The sequence below is a fragment of the Hydractinia symbiolongicarpus genome, chromosome 8 (genome assembly GCF_029227915.1).
Source record: "Hydractinia symbiolongicarpus strain clone_291-10 chromosome 8, HSymV2.1, whole genome shotgun sequence".
Lineage (NCBI taxonomy): Eukaryota > Metazoa > Cnidaria > Hydrozoa > Anthoathecata > Hydractiniidae > Hydractinia > Hydractinia symbiolongicarpus.
In genome coordinates, this window is record NC_079882.1 from 9,587,095 (window position 1) to 9,607,746 (window position 20,652).

Below are 20,652 nucleotides of genomic sequence, written 5' to 3' on the forward strand. Positions count from 1 at the left end.
GGCTAAAGATGGACGTGCCTTATTTTTTTGCTGAAATTTTTCTTTTCATATTTTTAACTTAAAATCTTACTTATCCATATTAGACAGTAGAAATGTATGAATTATATTATATGTCTCTGCGGAAGACTACTTTGTTGTTCTTTTGCCTAAATTCTTACAAATTTGCGTGAAGTTAAACATGGTCTTAATGTGTTCTTAAATCTTAAATTTTCTGATGAATAAGGTTTTATTAAAAGGAATTCCTTTAACGTGTGTTGTTAATACTTCGTGGCTATAGCAAAGTGAATTTTTCCAGGGATCCTATGACTACCGCATAGTAGTACCGAACAAAGATTCACAAAATACCGATGCAGGAAGTATGGACATCAAAAACGCTAAAATAATAAAAAAAGAGATGAAGTTAGAGTTAAGAATAAAAATATTTCAACAAGTATATAAATCTTACAATATTAAGTGCTTAACTTTGTTTATAATGCAAAGAAAAAAGCATTTTGAATATTTATAACTTTAAATGTATTTAACTTGTTTATTGTCACGTTCTAGTACCGTAGGAAGGGTCAAGGGTCTCCGCGAGGGAAACAGGGTCAAAGGTCTCCGCGAGGGAAACTATGTTTTGGTCCCAGCCAAAAAACGCAACAGTTTGATTATAAAGAGGTAGGGAAACAATATCGTATTTTTTATTAAGGAGGAACGCATTTTAAAACGAATTATTGCCTCAATTTCCCCAATCCTATATCCCTTGACTTCCATCCGCTTCCTACCGCACTACGTTCGATTGCTTTTTTTGTATAATCATATATCTCGATTTTCGTTACTGTTCTGTCTTAGTTTAGTTTGATAATCTTTAAACAGCAAAACATATGTCCAAGTTTCGAATACAAAATAATGTTATATATATATTTTGTTTCGTTGTACACAAGTTGAATGGTTTCAACAGGGCGATTTAGGCTTCGCTGCTATTGTCGACTTCCTTGAATAGCCAATATTCTTCAATAATGTCTTTCCAGGGTACAACCTTTTTCAAATGTTGAGGTCTTTTTTTTCTTTTTGGGCTCTCAATATCCTCTTCTCCTTCATCTTCATCACTTTCATCATCGTTATCAAATCGACCATGCACTTTGTTGTTCATGTCGTAATAAATTTTTCGGACGTTGGCGCAACAACATAAAAACCTTGCTGTAATGCATACTTTTAAAACAACGATGAATGTAGTCACCAAATTAACAGGTGCCGGCACAGATGTTGTTTTAGTCATATTCCATATTACACTTCCACGTCCAAACTTCCATTCAATTTCCGACTTTTCTTCAATTTTGGCATATGTGTCGCTCATCATTGCAATAAGTAAATTCACCAGCACAATAATAGCAAGAATCTGATAAATAGCAAAGACAAATGTAGCGATAACATACGTTTCACTCGGACTGTCGTTTCTTTCCTTTGCAGTTAATTCTACTGGTCTATTTGTAAGACCGAAGCATGCAAAGAATAGCTCTTCAAAAACTATTCTAATGCTGACTTTAATGTTTAAGTCAGTAAAACCTTCGGGAAAATCAACTCTCTTTTTGTTATAAACTGGTTTATAAATCACGCACATATGTAATGTAAAAGCACCAATAAACAACAATAGCACTATAAGAAACTTCACAACATCCATGACCAAACTTCGAATGATAACAGACCATGGACCAAATAATTCATGCATGTTCATAAATTCAAAGATTTGAACAATCAGCACAAGCAGGACAAAGGCAAAGATGTTATCTCTAACGTACATCAAATTCTCTCTTGGTCTGTCGTCGACAAATACTGCCATTAAGTTTGCACCAAGAGCTGCACTTGACAAAACACATGTTATTAATCGCAGCAATTTAAACTCGGAATCAGCAATTTGTTTTACAAAGATGGCAAACAACCAAATTAGCAGTGCACATTCCCATGGCATTGGATATAGCTGAAACAGAATTTTTTTATATTATTATGTATTATTTGCAACTTTACCAGATTACTGTCAGGCTTTGTTTTATGTTTAGATTTCTGTCTTGTATTTTGCTAATAGACTCACTCAAAAGAGATAAAAGAAAAACATTCTAGGCCACCTATTTAAGAGATATTTATATCTTCAAATAAATAAAATAGGACACTTTTTTTAAAAAAATATGTAAGTTCATGTAACCTGGCAAACATAATTATGACTATTAGAATATGTACCCCGGCGTAAAACCACAAGGTTTTAAATTCTGCTTGAAAATCAAAAATGCTAGCATATGTGAACATTGAATTTCAAGAATTAAGAATAAGAAGTCGAATTTAAGTTTTGCAATCTTTATTTGCTATATAAACGGTCTACATAAGTCCTACACTATCTTACCTTATAAAGCTTATAAAGGGGAATACTTACTATGTTTAAGGCCTTAGGACAAAAAAATATAAATATTTTGATGCCCAGATTAATCTTTCTGTTATAATAAAGGCGCAGTAAAGATCGGGAATTAGAAAATAAAGTGTTTTCTCGAATGGTTTGGAAAGTAAAATATAGGGTTTTTTACTTATGACTTACGTAAAGCACTAAAAATGCGGGAAAATTCATTTAGCACAATATTTGGAATTTTACGAGATATTTTTGGCGACATGCAAGCCTTTTTTTAGAAAACCCGTTCAAATGCCTCTTAACTTGAGGCTGAGATTATACTTCATCTGCTAACTCGCAAAATTCTGAAAAGTAAATTGATAGATCGACAAGAATCTTGCTGGAGAAAATTTTAAGGGTAAAAAACAGGGATCTGACTTCAGAAATTTTCCGAAAATCTTCTTTAAAGTTAAGAAACTGAATTCAAATTTATTTTTTTTATAAAATAGACGTGTTTAAGGATGTTTAAAATAGTCGAATTTAAAGTAATGACTATTTAAAAAAAATAAGACCATATTAAAATTTCTGCGAAAAATTTTTTAATCGAAGGTCGCCCTTCATAATCATTATTTGTCTTCTCAAATGAATTCACATCATTTATTTCTGTTACAAAGGCCTATCAGCCATTCAACATGGATTGGCTTGATGATGGGAAATCTAAAAGACCCATACACCTGAAAGCGGCTTTCAGAACCGTGTCTCATTAAAGATTTTATTCCTTGGAGAACAACATACCTTATTACAGGAAATTAACGGAGCATGAAATTAACAGATTTTAGCCTTTTTCGCGTTAACTTTATATCGTGTTCATTTTTGGGGCCCGTAAATTTAGTGATTTTCTGCCTCTAGTAATTTCATGAAAAAACAGCCATAAAATTGTAAAAAATTACGGGACATGTGATAAAGGGTTTAGATTACAAGTTTTATTTTTCTTTGAAAATTGTTAACTTGTCAGCAATCACAGTTGATAACATTTGCCCTTGTCGATTACAACATTATGATACTTATGGTGCCAAAGAATCTAACCCATCTGCTTCAACCTCGTGATTTGACAACCAATGAGAGCTACCTTCAGGGATTATTTCACCAACACAACAACAAAAGAGCTCCGAACCAATCCTGAGAAAGATGTAACAACCATTGAGGTAGATCTTCGGTTATCTACTCTCAAGCCGATTCATGCAAAGGTGATAGGGCAGATTTATCAGCATTTTTAAGCTGACGCAAGGACGCCAAACTATTATCAACAGCTGGAAAGCAACTGGTGTAATAAAAGCTGTCGCAGATGCAAGAAACGGTCATGTAGATGATTGTTTTTATTCGTGAAAATATAAAGTTACAAAGAGAATAATTTTCATTTTATTCCCTATCCCTGAAGACGGCGTTAATTTTATGCTTAAAAAATTGTGATTTTGCTAAGACCGTGTTAATTCATATACTTACAAAACACGTGTTGTTAATCAACTGCTCCGTTAATATCATGTAATAAGTTATCGACAACTAAAATTATGTCTAACTAAAATTCTGTCCGACTAATAATTTAGTCCAAAATTTTATTTTCAAAACAGATGTTCTGAGAACTGTTGAGCTGTACAATTCTATATTTACTTCTAAAACCAATGACAAAAGAGAGGCTTTTTTTCTTTTATCTATCCTAAAGTGATTTTTTACTCTTTTAAAAACATTCTGTGCATCGTTGTTGCTTCACACATAACAGCCTTTTCAAAGCTTTTGACTATGATCTCCTTTTCGTTTTGCGTATACAAATTTACGATCCAACCATCGAGTAAGGGTTTCAAATCAGAAAGTTTGGGAAAAATTTTAATATCTACCGGTCCAATACCATTTTTCATTTGCCGAGCAACTTGGTTGAAAACCAATCATTATACTGGTTTGAAAAAGAGTTTTTGCTGCCTTATTGAAACTTAAATCTAATGGTTAAAATTTATTAGTGAGGTTGTGAGGAACGATCATGAGCTTGTATGTATTTTTAGAACAAAGTTCTTTTAGAATGTCATTATCCTGTCATTTAAAGGTATCCATTATAACAGTTCTGTTGTTTTGGCATACCATTTTCTTGTTTCATTTCCTCAAAATAAGAAAATATGATTTCCTTAAAAAACTCTACCGATTTATCTGTGTTGGTCCTTCGTAAATGTGGTAATCTTTCTTTGAAAATTGTCTTTTTGAACCTTTCGCGCATAGTGAAAAGAGCTTTTATTCTTAAAATTATGTATTCTGAGAAATTAAAAAAAAAATATCAGTCGGACAAAAGCGACTAAATTTTTAAAAGGCGCTAAAATTTTGTCCAAACTAATAATTTTACCTGACTTAAATTCTGTCCGACTTTGTTTTGACCGACAAAGTAGATAAGAACGCCGATGCTTCTATAATTGATAACGTCATTTATATTAGTTAGTTCGAAAACCTAGTCAAGATTTTTTAAAATTTTGCATTAGAAAACCTTTCGTTCTAATAGGCCTCCTTAAATTATAACTACACACTTAGTAAATACAGAAAACCAAGATAAATCAAGTCGAATAATAAAAAAACTGATGATTGTCGGGTTAACAAAAATGTCAGTTATAAATATATATTTCAAACTATACACCCAAACTAACTATTTCTACATATTAAAGTTTCATCACTATTTTTAGCAAAAGTATATAACAAGCTTATACCTTTATCATGCATTTTTATCTATGTTTTATCTATTACATAGACTTGACAATGTGTGACCGATAAAATTATATACCTTGATAATCTAATATTTTGTAAATGTAAAAGTGTCCTCACTTTGCTCGCTCACTTCTACACCTTTACTCTCCCAGTAATCTTTCACGATAGATTTCCATGGCACAACATTATAAAGCAAACGTATTCCTTGTTCCTCAATATCCTCTTCTGTTTCACTCTCCTCACCATCAGTTTGTGCTTGATCGTCTTTCATACCAAATATGACAGTAGACTTACAGCACATGCATTTTACTCTCCTAATAAACCTAACGATTGACATAAGAGCTGTCACAATGTTCATGGGGGCTGGGACTGAACCAGATCTTGTCATATTTCGAATGACAGTTGCGCGACCAAACTTCCATTCGATTTCCGACCTTTCTTCAATCCTTGTATAGGTACTACTCATCATAGCAATTAAGAGATTAACCAGTACTATAATTGTGGTGATTTCGTAAAGGGCAAAGACAACTGTAGCAATTTGGTAAGTCACGTCTGGATTGTGAATTCCATCAGCATCTGTAATTTTTTCCGGTCGACTTGAAAGGCCAAACAAGGCAAAAAATAAATCGTAAAATATAGATAAAAAATCTCCCTTTATTCCAAATGAAGTGACACCGGTGGGAATGTACGTCCTTTTTTTGTCATATACAGGCTTGTAAATGACACACATATGCAGTGTGAAGCCTCCAATAAACAGCAACAACACACAAAGAAATCGAACGACATCAAAAACCAAATTTTTAATGATAATTGACCAAGGTCCAAACAGTTCATGCATCGTCAAGAACTCCAAGATTTGCATCACAAGAATAAGAAGAACGAACGCAAGTATGTTATCACGTGCATACATTAAATTTTCACGTGTTCTTCCGTCAGTGAACAGTGCATAGATGTTCACACCAATTGCAGCCGTTGATAAGATCATTATTAGCAGTCGTAATATGTTGGTTTCAGACTCCTGAATCTTTGTCACGAATAACGCACTTAACCACAGCAATAATAGCCACTCCCAGGGCGTTGGAAAAACCTAAAAAAAATGTTTATATTATAAAGAATAGAATAATTTTAAATAATGCAATACAAAAAGACATTTGACTTTAATTAATATGATTTTTAGTTTATTTTTATATTACAAATAGTTATTTTTTCTAACTAAATTATATAGCTTTATATTATATTTAGGTTTATATTTATTCATACCTTACTTTACTTCTGTTTATTAAATTTACGGTATCGACGAGAACGTTGTCTGTTCTCTTCCATAATGGTAGCAGCCGATGTGCCATACAAGCTTGTGTATCCAACTGGGACCATGTTGTTTAAAAAAAGTGAATGAAAACAAAACTGTTTTTAATACATTTTGTTTTTCTAAAAACTGCCGTTCTACCATAAATAAAAAAAGTAAAAAATATGGCGACTATTCTCAAAAAACATTATTGTTAACTTAACTTGTTAAATATTACAAGTATATATAATTTACATAAAACTAATATATTATGGTTTCTATTTTTTAATGTAGAAAAAAAGAACAAAATCAATTTTGTTTTTCACATTTCTCCTTTCGTGTTTCACAGTAAAAGAACTTTATGCTTACTTTGAAAAATATTTTCATCGAAACATTCAAGACCGATTTCTTTTTTCTGTACTTTCTTTTGCTAAAGTTAGACAAACTTGGACACTAATTTAAATATTTATCAAATATTGTTAGAAATAATTATAAATTATGATACATTTGACCAACCAAACTATATTTTATCAAGTCCATCTTTTTCAATCCCATGATTCTGACGAAATTCTTCCACAACACTGTTCCAGGGTACTGCATGTAAAATTGGAACAGGCGCGCTCTTGTCATCAGGATCATAACTATCTGTTTCCGATGAACCACTAGAGGTACTTTTAGTGTCTTCCATATTCAGTTCCACGTCTCCATCATCGTGTAGAGGAACTTTTTTCTTTACTTTGTTCTTGGCATAATGATCAATCTTCACAAAGCAACAGCAGAAACCATACATGAAGGATACCATGGTAATTGTTATTATCGTTGCAAGAACATTTGCTGGAACAGGCATTGAGTAGGATTTGATCATGTTGCGTATGATACCTGCTCGCCCGTACTTCCACTCAATATCCGACCTTTCATCCAACACTGCGTATGTGTTACTCATCATTGCAATCAGCAAATTGATCAAAACAATGACAGCTAAAATTTGATACAACGCAAACACTAAGGTGGCTATAATGTACGTTTGTTCAGAGTTTGTTTCAAGCTGACTACCACTCATCGGTTTTGGTTTATCTGCTAAACCAAATAACGAAAAGAATAAATCGTCAAATATAGCAGCCAATCCGTCGGAGTATCGGAGGATAGGAGTCGTGCTTGTCGGGATATCAACCAGCTTTTTACCATAGACAGGTTTGTAAATGACACCGAAGTGTAAGGTAAATGCAATGACAAACAGAAACATGATGATTAAAAACTTAATCACGTCAATAACAAGACTGACGATGATAACTGACCATGGACCAAACATTTGATTCAGCGACAAAAAGTCCATAATTTGGATTACAAGTGCCAGTAATAGAAAAGCTAACACATTATCTCTTATATACATAATGTCTTCACGTAATTTCCCTTCGGCAAATATTGCTGCGCAGTGTATTCCAATTCCAGCAAATGCAATCACAAGTTCGACCACTCGCAGGATTTTAGAATCAGGTTCTGTTATTTCTGCTAATAAATGACCTGTTACCCATATAAGTGTTAGCCATTCATACGGGGTAAGGAAGACCTGAAATAACAACAAAATCTCCGTAAATTCTTCATAGTGAGTTTAAAATATTTAAAATAAACGGAAATTTCACACTTACGGATAGTGTATACGAGTATATGTCTCTTCGAATATTGTGTATGCGTATTTAGTCTGAACGTGGTATATGCATGCGTAGAGGCTAAAATGTACTGCAACAGCTCACTTGAAATGTGTGTGACTGGCAAGATTTAAAATCACTATTCATTTTCGCGCCACTGTTTTTTTATTAATTACCTATTTTGTTGTTTCGGGTCCAAGTTTAATTCATTAAAATGGTTACGTATTTGAATAAAACAATAACTTATAAATCTATGACCTTTGTTTTTTATTTCGTTATATGCTAGTTTTTTACGTTCAGATATTTGTGTTCGCTTTTAATTTAATTTTAAATGTAATGTTACAAGTTTATATTTTTGTTAAATGGTGTTTATGGGATGTTATGTAGTGTTGTTGGTGATTTTTGATAATCTACTTACCTCAAGATAAGACCGATCCCACGGCACGACAATCACTAATGTTAACACAATAATGAAATACATGTGTGAAACAATATGACATATGAACTTCAGTGTAGGTATTTTATTCCAACGATGAAATGGCAAGCAAAGGAAAAACCATAACGGCGGGAAAATGAAACAGATGAATGCAACTAAAATGGCGAACACTCCTTCGATATGAATGTCGTTTCCTAAAAATTTAAAAAATGGTTTTAAAAAGTTGAATTCGTATTGCAGGGAATTGGATGTTTTTTTACATAGAAGCTAACAAACTGATTAAGAAAAATATATATACATAATAAATAGTTACCTCTCCACAGGTCAGATAAGTAACCTTGTACATTTGCATGTGCAACGCAATCTTTGAATTCATTATCTATCATGATATCTAACAATGGTTGTTTGGCATCATCAATGGCGTTCAATAACCCTTCACAACCATACGTTGTAGCAATGTGAAGTATGTCATATGCCATTTGCTAAAATAGAGAAAATAACAGCAAACTATATACACATCTTCTTTGCCAGCACTTCTTAGGTTTTATACGTTGGGGAAACCTATGGAAAAAAATTAGGGGCAAAAATATGTTGTGAAGAGCAAGAAGTAGAGTTGGCCTAAAGTACAATTACAGCAAAAAAATGGATTATTAATCAATGCCAAAGTTTTGATTAAACTACCTCGCAAAATAAAGCAATTTCCAAGTAATCCTGACTTTTGTCCTTCACTCTCAACGATTCTTCTCGATACATCAAGGTGAGTTTAATAGCTGTATAGATAGGTGCAGGAGAATTCAAAATAAAATCCTGGGCTGAGACATTGTTGTTCAACTTGCAGCAAATCATCAAATGAGCCAAAAACTACGAGAAAAGAAATAAAATTAAGACATTTCCGTTGTGAAAACAAACACTTGAAAGAGAAGTTACTCTAAAAACTCACTTTTTTATCCTGCAAGAGTTCTTCGACGTCAAATTCGTTTAACAATAAAAACTTCATAACGTCTAAATGATGGTTCTTAGCAGCAAACGCTAATGGTGCTTTACCATCCTAAAAAAAAACAAATTTTAAAGTTTGTCTTTTTCTACAAAAGTATGTACAAAAAACATAATTGTCGTTATACATACATTATCTTCTATAGTTGAAATAGCCCCCATTTGGACTAGATAGCGAACCACTTCTAGAAAGCCAGCATCGGCTGCATAGTGAAGAGGGGTCCATCCATTCTAAATATGATGTACAAAATAAGAGATAAATTAGAGGTATTGGCAAGCCATTTCTTATAAAATATGCCGTCACAGCATCAACTGTGATTCATTGAAATATATTATGTATTTTACATACGTTGTCGGGATCATTGATTTCGGCACCTTGACCCAACAGTAATTGCACCAATTGCAAATGCCCATGTGCAGCTGCAAAATGGAGAGGAGCTCGTCCTGCTGCACACTTGAACCTAATTTGATCTGCAGATCTACTCAACAATAAACTCGCCACTTCATTGTGTCCTTCAACTATTGCCATGTGTAATGGAATATAGCCCTAAAGACAAAGAAACAAATCATGTTTTTACATTTAACTTTAATTTTATTGCATTGATAAATGTAAACCTTATTTAATCACATTAACTGTCAAAAATGAGTAGTTCATACTTTCTTCGATGTTGGTTTATCAACAATGACACCGTCACTATTTATCAGCATTCTCACAGCACCCACGTGTCCATTTTTAGCAGCAAGGTGAAGACTCGTGTATAAGTACTAAAGGTAATTAAGATCAATATCTGCGTTTTTTAATTTTAAACAAACTTTAATACCGCAATAAAGCTGAAACTTACTTCTGTTTCTTCTGGAGGCTTACCCACTGGGCACTAAAATACAAAAAAATATATTGGATTTGATGTTACATTTAGTGATTATAAACAACCAAATTATCTCGTTACCTCACTCAATATACCTCCAGATACTCTTGTTAAGAAATCAGCCATACATGCAGTTTGATCGTGCTCTGCTGCGATATGCAGTGGCGTAAAACCAGTCTAAGATGTCGTGAAAAAGAGGTAGCATGTAAAAAGTTACAACAATTTTGCAGAACTAAAAGTCTACCAAAAACTTGTAATATTGTACCTTGTTACTGACAATGCTAAATGGGATTTTTCCTTTTAATAAATCAATACTGCCTCTTTGTCCAAATTTTGCAGCAAGATGTAAAGGTGTCATGCCATCTTTATCTTCATCAGCAACGGGAACTCCCTGGTTAATTAACAATTGCAAAACTTCCACATGCCCTCCAGCAGCAGCTAAATGAATTGGCATTTGTCCAGTACCCTATCAAAAATAAGATTAATCATAAGATTAATAATAATAATTAATCATAAGATTAATAATAATCATGCTATTTTTTAACTTGTGTAACACAAGTTAAAGTTAATTTTGTTTGCACGTTACCTTGTTTTTCGCGAAAGCCATTGTTGGATCGCTCTTAATAAGCGCTTTCATTACTTCAACACTGCCTTTTGATGCAGCAATATGTGTACAATTATTTCCTTCCTTATTAATCAATCCAGCCAACTCGGGATATTTTGATAAAAACATTTTTACAATCTGTGGGTTATCATTCTCCGCAGCACCATGAATAGAAGCTTGTTCATTCTAAAAAGACAACTTCGTTTTATTCTTCGTAAATAAGCATTTGTTTACCTGCAGAAACTGATACATAAACATGTATCATTAAAATTATTCTTTCATTCCAATTAAGATAACTCACCAAATCTGTTTTCATGGGGTCAGCGCCAAGATCAAGTAGAGTTTGACATGCATGCAAATGTCCTCTTTCTGCTGCTAGGTGCAAGGCTGATCTTTTATTCTGAAAATAAAAAGAGTAAAACTTTGTAGCTTGAGGCTTTAAGTTTACAACAAAAATTACATAATGAAGCTACTTACCAGAGCTAATATGTCATGTGCTGCACCGTATTTCGTGATCAACAATTCAACCAGTTGGTTATGACCACTGGCGGATGCCAAACTTACAGCAGTCAATCCAAGCTTTTAAAAATAAATGCAATAATTTATAAGTAAACGACATATTATTAGCTTCTCAGGAGTGTTTTTACGAAATATGCAGTCAGTCAAAAATGGTACCTTTGTTTTAGCGTTGACATACGCTTTCTGCTCCAGCAGTAATTCAGCACACTCCAAATGACCATTCTCACATGCGATGTGTAATGCAGCTTTGCCATACTTTTTAATAAAACAAGGTTAAGGTTAGTTAAGGCTATTTAGGTTAAGGCAGAAAATTAAGATAAAGGCCATCACTTACCTCGTCAAAGATATCAACTCTGCTGTGATTTTCTAATAAAATACGCACAACTCCAGCATATCCTCTTTCACAAGCAATCAATAAAGGAGACCAACAACCCTATAAAAACAATCCTTACATTTGACGCCCAAGGTCCTTTTGAAAGAACTTAAAATTTCTACATTTATTGGGCGACAATCTTTTGTCGTTGAATCCGGTGTCTGGCCACCTAGCGCAAGAATATTTAATTCTATTTTAAAAGATGGTTAATTGATTGCATGTCGGTAATTCGGTCTTGCTCTGACGCATCTGAGCGTGGTACGTAGTCTGAAGACTTTAAATTGAATAAGCAGTTGCTCGTTAGGGCAAATCTTCGGAGTAAATCTCTAACAATACCTTATTTTGTTGGTTGGAAGCTTTACTGGCTTCTTTGGCAGTCATGCCACCCAATATCATTCTAAGGACATCTGAGTTTCCACCACGGCAGCAATAGTGAAGTGGAGTTTCTTCTGTCTGCGAAGAAAATATCACATTCAGTTAATACAAATTCGTCTTGGCAACATTACAAATATTTGTGACAATTTAATAATTTTAAACTACCTCACTTAGGGTCATGTACTTACTGTATTCGTCATCAAATTGAGTTCAGCATGATTATCCAATAAAAGTTTGCACAGATCTGTATACGTTCGTTTGTTTTCTATTTTAGGTCTGATATTAGCACAATAGTGAAGAGCTGTTTCACCTTCCTATAACAAAAAAATCATCGTATGTATTAGGTTGCAACTATGACCAAGCATCAAGGAGATAGGTCAAGGGGTGTAGAACTGCTAATAAAGAAAAAATAAGAAATGGGTAAAGGGTTATCTTTCCCTTTTGCTAAACATTAAATGTAAGGAGGGCAAGCGCGCTTATCTTAGTGCCAAATTTTGTAAAAACTAACCTTGTTCACATCGTTTACTGCTTTAACAAATGCATCAACCTCCATGTCTTTTTTCATGTCATCAATAATTTCCAAAGCGATTGCAACAGTCATATATTTGATAGCCAGGTGCAGTGGAGTTTCCCCAGCCTATATTAACACAGAAAGTTAGTAGATAAAGAGATAAATATAATCATATAGGAAAAAAGTATTTAAAAAAAATTTACCTCGTTTTTAACTTCGACAAAGGCGCCATTTTGGATTAGCATTTTCACGACCGGATAATTGCGATGCTTTATAGCGACATGAAGAGCAGTATCTCCTTCCTAACAGATATATAACAGCATGTGTATCACCAGCATACAACATTGCAGTAAACACAAAGATGTAATAACTAAGTACCATATTTTCTTCGTTTATTCTGGCTCCACTTTTGATCAGCATTTCTACAACTTGTTCAGAAAAACGTTGTAATTTTGCCGCCAAATGCAGAGCAGTTTCATTTTTCTATAAACAAGAATTGTCATTATTTATTGCAATATTGACAGGATAAGTTTAGAAACATGTGACTGTTAAAAGCCAAGACATGGTGAAAACATGAAAAATTGAGAATAAAAAAAAATAGAAAAAGGAAATAATTTCGGTGAGTTTGCAGCTAGCCGTGACAGATTATTCAATTTAAATGAAAAAGTTTAAATACTTCATAATGATAACCATACACTCCATCGTAGTAACTTACCGATCCACCCTGCTCGTTAACACTTGCACCAATACCCAGCAAAATTTGAACAACCAAATGCTTACCATACCTCACAGCCGTGTGTAACGGTGTGTATTTATCCTGAAATAAATAGTAAAATGTAAATACTTGTTTGTTTATAATAACAAGATAACTCGATTAAATAGATAACTATACCTTTGTAAGTGTATTTGTGAGTGCACCTTTTGAAATCAACGCTCTAACAACATGAACATGTCCTTGCTTAGCTGCTTCATGTAACGCAACTGCCCCTTCCTATAATTATATGAAGATAGTATAACAACAGGTAACTAACGTAGATAAGATGATTGTTTAAACAACGTACTTTGTTCGGCATTTGAATAGGTACGCCTCTTTTGACGAAATATAAAGCCACATCTGCATGTCCGCATTTTGCTGCTAAATGCACCAATGTGCTTCCATCCTAAATGTCAAGATACCGGAAGGATAACATAATAAAAATACAAACATGTGCTTCATTAGGATTTTTTAATTATATTATACCTTCGATCTTTGATTGATATCTGAGTGAAATTTGTCAATTAACATCTCGATGATTTGTTTGTTACCAGTCTCCGTGGCCACATGAATGGCTGTTCTGTTTCGCTAAAATACAAAATATAATTAGCATTGAGGTATATAATGTTTTAAAGAAAATCGCATGCTGATTTAAGTGCTTGGTAACTATTTGGTTTTTATTTTACTTCTTAGTAAGAAATAACAACGGCCTACCCTGTCTTTTATGCTTCCCGAAGCTTTTGACTCGTGCAAATATTTTACAGTCTGTTCGTCACCTTCTGAACAAGCTATATGCAGCGGAGTTTGGCCCTCAAGCTGGAAAAATAGATTGATTAAAATTGATAAGAACTAAGACTAAAATTTATATAAAAATATTTAAAATATTTATATTTATGCAGTAAATAAATACTAAATCAGTAGCGCAAAATATTTATTATCATTCAAAATTTAAAACGATAAGGAACTGTACAGTTTCGCGCCAACATTTCAGTGCATGTGACAATTGCATGGGTGAAAATAACAGTCCTTTACAGTTTCCCCTTTTTTATTTTAAAAAATAAATATAAAAAAGATTAATTCATTTATTTTTATCTTACATTGGTTTGATCAACTTCAGCTCCATTTTCAACCAGAACTTTCATGATATTGTAGTCTCCTCTCCGTGCAGCAAGATGCAATGCACAGTCCCGATAATCCTTTGTGACTGCTTTGAGTTGTGCGTCGACCTCATCATGAAGCAATTCGTGTACAACATTGATGTTACCCTTATTTATAGCCAGATGGATAGGTATCAACCCGGCTTTGTCCTGTTCCAATTTAGCTTCATTTCCCATTGTCTCCAACAAAAGCTTTACAACATCTATAGCACCGCTACTTCTTGAGCATGCTTGATGAAGACATGTTCGTTCGTAATCCTGGATACAAATAATAAACCGCTCAAATCAAAGAGCTATTTCTACATGCTAAATTTATTCCTTTAACAATATAAACCTCAAGTTGTAGCCTAGTTCATTAAGTTTTTTTCGTAGAGAATATAATGTTGGTTTCTCTTTTAAATAAAACTTAGACAAAAACAATTGACTTGGATACCATCATGTTTCTTTTTGAACAGCAATTTTTTAGTTTGTATAAGTTATGAAAATAACAAAAAAGGTTTGTCGAAAATGTAAATTAAAAATCGAATTGTTTTGCAAATTTACATATTCGAAAGAGTACTCAATTTGAACATATCAAAAGAATTCGACGGTTTGAAACTTCGAATTTAGAATAACATATTAAGGTGGCAGTAACCCTTTTTTAGCTGTCCAAATAGCTGAATTATTTACTCAGTGTTTTATTTATACCATTCTTTTTACTATTTCCTAGAAATATAGGCCTTAATACATAATAAAATGATTTTAACTTAACACTAAAATTGCTGAGTCAGCAGAAATTTCTTTTTAAAAATGTATCAAAAATAAGAAAAAAAATCGGATTCTACGAGCTCCAACTTTTTACAATCTCGTTATTTTTCATCAGCTTCTGTTTTTAAATGAACCTCGGGTTAACCCTGTTAAAACGGTGTGCAGATTTTTTTTGTTCATTCTTATTTTTTTAACAATAGCCTTTTGTTTATTTCAAAAGATTGTTTGTTAGCATCCCCTGCTGCATCGAACGCTGTTAAAAAAAATATTCCGAATAAAAAGATTTCCGCGCACCGTATCATGGCTGCATGATTCACCAAGCATGTTTGAAAATTTTAAAGTAAAACGAAAATGTTATCGAAAGTTAAAGCTCGTGCAGTGTAGTATAATAAAGATCGTCTTAAATTTCTACATAATGCGCCATCTTTGTTGTTATTAACGTTTCTCTTTAATAATTACGTCATTTCTTTCTGTACAATTTCACAAGCGTGTATACTTATACTATATTCGGCAGAACTAATTAATTATTCATGAATTTTATTTTAAAGAGGAATTGTTGAGGCTGAATATTTTTGGTGAAAGATAATAGAATTTTAGCCATAAAATCGTGACAAGTGTGTTATAACAGAAAAAATATGGATATATAGTCTGAAAATAACCTTTCGTAACTAATTATGTAAAAAAAGAATTTCTGATTTTTAAAAGGGTTACTGCACCTTAATTTAATGCGCCTAGTTGAATAAAAATTTGCAATGTGCAAAGATAACGTCCAATGTCTAATATCAATACAGACAGTTAAACTTTCAAAAGAATCAAAGAAGTTTGAGTTATTAAGTAGTTATTGCCTTGGAAGCATAATAAAAGAATTGAGAAATGTTCAAAACATCGAATTTTTTTTTCTCACATCGGGACGACTAAGTTGAATATTTAAAATAAGTCTTCGTATACGTACCCCTGCAACCATAAACGGATCAGCTCCATGATCTAGCAAAACTTTTACCATTTCTTGAGATGCATATGTCGCTGCATGAAACAGTGCTGTCCTACCATTCTATAAGTAACAAGCAAAAATAAAGAATCTGCTTGACAACAGGACACAAAGTGTCAACGAAAGTCAACTTACGGAGTCGATGTCGTCGATAAAAGCACCTGAGTTGAGTAAGGATTCAGCAGAGTTAACTTGATCATCTCGACATGCTGCCATGAGAGGAGTAAGTCCTTCATCCTAAATAAAATACATAATTTCATTCCTACATGTGGTAAAATGTTACTGTACAACTGGTTGCAAACGGAAGCGCGATAAAATTGTACACGTTATCCAGGCTCAACGGCGTAGCTTACATAGGAAACTCCGGCAAGGCTAAAATACACAGCTTCGTCCTCTTTCGCTTCTTCAAGCAGTTTATTTAGAGCCTTCCAGTTTCTATTTCTAGCATACCAACATATTTTATCCTCTAATTTTTCTGGAAGCGTTTTACTTAACGGAGCCTCAAAAGTTCTTCTAGCTTTTGAAAACGAACCAGTAGATGATACGTCTTTCTTTTCTGGCTTTAGCTTTACTGCTGGCGGTGTTTTATCTTTCTTATCCATTTTTATTTTATTTCTTTAATCTACAATGTATACTTTCGATGGCTCTCAGCTTCTTAACCTTTCTGGCTGCTACCTTCACTAAAAATTGATATTTTGATTTTTTGCTCAATATAAAGATGAAGTATTCAAATCTTTTTTCATTTCGGACTATTTTTCACAGCAGAATTAATTGATTAATCGTGTCATCGCAACCATGTCAATTTGATTAGCATGATTTCATCTAAATCTTTCTCCATTTTTTTATTAAAGTTCTGTTTCTTTTTTAAAAGGAGATGTTATTTGCGTTGTTTCTACGCGACAGATACAGAACAGAATTGATTTAGTAGATCGCTATTTGACAGGTGCTGAAACTCGACATTTTTTAATCTTCTTGTGATATTTACATTAGTTCTGTATTCTTCTTCAGTCAAACGAGAACATTTAATAAGCTCATTTTCAACTTATTTCTTATTTGTTTCCTTGTTTCAAATTGTCAATATTATTTATTTGAATTTTTGTGATCTTGAGACACATTCTCAACTCGCGTTATTAAAACTTTTATTTTCTTTGATAACTTAAAGCAGTCTAATATTTTTAATTGAGAATGTCACAAAAAGGATGGCTAAATTAAATATTTTTTTCATTCCAAAACATTCTATTCTTATAAAAGATCACTCGTTACTAATATTTTTAAATAATTTTAACTGTCATTGGTACAGTTGGTTGTTGTATACAACTCTCAACTGAATTATCACACTCAAGAATTTTAAAGACTTCATATTCACGCATTACTGCTACTTTATTCTCGTCTAGCATTGGTTATCTTAACGGTTGCCACTAATGAGCTGTGTATATGAGGGGCAGGATCCCCCCCTCATTAATAATTCTACTAAGTATATATGGAAGTTTTTTGTCCCGGAAAAATTTAATCCCATTCCGACTTAGCGGAATCCCAGCTGAGGTGAGACGTTTTTTTCTATAAACACACGTAAATTCTGCATTTTTCAATTGAAAGAACAAAAAAAAAACAAAAAAACGAGACACTTTTATCCATATAAATGCAGAACAAAAATCATTCCGGCTAACGTCCTGTCCCTGCAACCACTTATTTTAATTAATTACGTTCTTTTCATATTTGATTCTAAAAGTTTTTATCAATTTCTTAGTGATTTCGAAGTAAAATAAAACAAAAAAGTCATTACATTGTTTTTAACAAGTTTATAGCATTTTTTTTTTCTCACATAGTTGGCTATCCGAGTTATATCATCACTTTGAAACCAGTTCAAAATGAAAATTTCTGTATGCTTTTAAAAGTACATTTAGTGTAGACAATTTCTTTTTTTTTTTTTTTTTGAGGCACTGGGTCACTGATAAACAGATTTATTAATACTGAGAAAGAATGAATCTGTTTGACATTTTGAAAAGGGTTTATTGATTTTTGTATTTTTTGATTAGGAACATATTTAATTTGTCGCTCAGAATAATATCATTATAACTAGGTGATGTTGAAAAACACAACGTCATTTTGAATATATTTTTCTGATATTATTCATTTTTATGAATATAAAATGTGGTTCAACATTCATACGATCTTTATTCATGGATAATTTATCTTCCCGCAATCCTGAGCAACTAAGTGACAATAAGAAATAGAAATTTATTACGTTTGTTTTTTATTAAGTTCAATTATTTTTATTCGTTATTTTTTTTTATTCTTCTTTCTTCAAATAGAAACCATTCAAATATTGGTTACAGAAACTGTATTGATATTAAAAATCTGACAGAAAATATTTTCAACTTAGTTAATTCTTTCGCGTTACGAGTTCTCATGCAAAAAAAATATTATTGTTTTTGCATGAGAACTCGTAACGCGATTTTATTTTTCTTTTCTATTTTTTAACTATCTATACGTATGTATGATCGAAAAATCCGATTGTCCCGTTTTCAGCACTCGGAATTCTTACCCAGCTCTAGTTTTAGAACTGAAAATACTCAGCGTGCTCGCTGATTTATCCTATTTATTTTTTATTTTAAACTTGTAATTTGCCATTTTTCCTTACAGAAATTCTTTGGAACACAAAGTTTCTTTTTTTAAAAATTTGAGCGTTAAGCCACGAGTTTCTGAACTTCAAACTTCAAACTCCAAATTTGTTATTTACATAAATTGGCGATTTAGATACTGAATCCTCTGTATTCATTTTTACATATCCACTTTGTAATTTCGGTATAATTTATAAAAGTTACTCGCGCAGCACAAGTTCCATCTTTGCAAGCTTAACCCTCTGATGTCCACACTTGACCATCAAAAAAACAATCTAGATTAATCCTTACTTTTCAAATTAATGTCACGGTCTAACAGTATAGATGTTTAATACAATAGGTCGCACACACTGTTTGATGAAAATTAACTTTTTGATTGAGCCTTGTGATTACTAGAAAATCGACGTTTTGAGCCTAAATAATTTTAAAATTATTCTTCAAAGAAAAAATTGGTTACACCGCAATAATATTTCTTCCACCCTGTGGATTTTTTTGACAAAAATGTTGTAAAAATGAATATTTCAGTCGAATTTCACATACAAATGAAAATTAATGTCTGATGATCGTACCCAAACATTATTCTTAAATTGTTTTAAAAATTTAGGAAAATAAGCCTTGATGATTCTATCAAATGAATTCTCATAAAAAATTGCATAGTTAAAAAGTTTATCTAAGTCCCTTACGTCATAATTATCTGCTGGATAATATTCTCTTTTCGTTTGCGGCTTGTACGACGAATCACTGACTGCAGACATTCTTCGACTGTTGTTGGATCCTGGAACATCTCTGTGTCTGTTATCAACTTGAGGTGGAGGACTATACCCATTTATACTACTACCTGGTGATGGTGGAAGGGAGCTGTCATCTTCATTTAGACTGTCTAAATATCGATGAAGATTTGAAGACATTTTTTAAACTTCTTGAATCAAACTATATTTTTGATAGTTTTTTTACGCGCACATCTTTTATATTTTGCTCTTTTTGTTAAAATGACTTTCGCACTATATCTCCTTTTCTATTTATGTCGTTAAATAGCGATTCATCTTCGTTTGGTGGCAGAATTCATCATTTTTACTTAATGTACTGACTTTTCCTCGTCATTGAGTATAGCTTTCATTACTCATTGAATTTGTTTAAAAATATCTTCAATCAATTTTTATCTGAATGCAAGGCTCATATGTTATTCTTTTCGATTCATTAATTGAAAAGAAAAGCTTCAATATGTTCAAGCTGCATATTTCACAACATTTGATTTTCAGACTTTCTTTCGATAACAGATAAAAAATTAGGTCTATGGGAAAAAAAAATATGATCCTTACGTAGTTAGTGCGCATGCTCGAGCATAAACAAAATATGCAATGCCCTGCGTGATGCCAATTCTTCATTGCTTCGTGAATAATTTATGAGGATCGATTGTTACTAGTTGTTTCTTTCCATGATCAAATTGTAGAAATAATCATTTTTTGAGTTAATTTTAATAAAAGAAATATTTAAGATTAGGTATATGCCATGACGAAAAGAATCATGGTTCAACTTCCACGTATATGCCGTGAAATTAACTCTGCCGGAAAAAACATCGCAAATGATTTAAGGGTTTGTCCTAATACACACCAATAACTTTTTCATAAATTTTAACCAAGGTGAAGGCAAAACAAGCATGACAATAAAACAGGCTCCTGATCTTGTCC

General features: G+C 32.7%; 1 protein-coding gene across 4 annotated transcripts; it reads right to left on the reverse strand.

Annotated features, from left to right (window-relative positions):
• Positions 1-400: 400 nt before the first annotated feature.
• Positions 401-20,037, reverse strand: LOC130654515 (serine/threonine-protein phosphatase 6 regulatory ankyrin repeat subunit B-like). Of its 4 annotated transcripts, none has more exons than XM_057457118.1 (30): positions 16,697-17,158; positions 16,479-16,580; positions 16,308-16,406; positions 14,549-14,866; positions 14,166-14,267; positions 13,938-14,039; positions 13,759-13,857; positions 13,590-13,688; positions 13,413-13,514; positions 13,076-13,180; positions 12,901-12,999; positions 12,695-12,823; positions 12,375-12,500; positions 12,148-12,264; positions 11,773-11,871; positions 11,595-11,693; positions 11,397-11,498; positions 11,221-11,319; positions 10,902-11,105; positions 10,581-10,781; positions 10,397-10,492; positions 10,292-10,324; positions 10,107-10,214; positions 9,799-9,996; positions 9,582-9,680; positions 9,397-9,504; positions 9,138-9,317; positions 8,770-8,938; positions 8,439-8,650; positions 401-1,954 (listed from the first exon to the last, which is right to left on the reverse strand). In XM_057457118.1, the coding sequence occupies exons 1-30, from the start codon at positions 16,943-16,945 to the stop codon at positions 944-946; spliced, it is 4,866 nt and encodes a 1,621-aa protein (XP_057313101.1). In that variant the 5' UTR covers positions 16,946-17,158; the 3' UTR covers positions 401-943. The 4 variants fall into 4 exon arrangements, with proteins under 4 accessions (XP_057313101.1, XP_057313102.1, XP_057313100.1 ...); XM_057457119.1 differs by lacking the exon at positions 401-1,954 and adding an exon at positions 4,961-6,176 and having other exon boundaries at positions 16,697-17,157; XM_057457117.1 differs by lacking the exons at positions 401-1,954; positions 16,697-17,158 and adding exons at positions 6,709-7,941; positions 19,648-20,037.
• Between the last annotated feature and the right edge of the window lie 615 nt (positions 20,038-20,652).

Excerpts from the sequence above, each read along its gene's own strand:
- LOC130654515 (XM_057457116.1), bottom strand. The coding sequence starts at position 16,945 with ATGGATAAGAAAGATAAAACACCGCCAGCAGTAAAGCTAAAGCCAGAA. Across the intron at positions 13,000-13,075 it reads GAATAAACGAAGAAAATATG|GAAGGAGATACTGCTCTTCA; the intron begins GTACTTAGTTAT and ends TATATCTGTTAG. Across the intron at positions 11,694-11,772 it reads GAGTTGATATCTTTGACGAG|TATGGCAAAGCTGCATTACA; the intron begins GTAAGTGATGGC and ends TTTATTAAAAAG.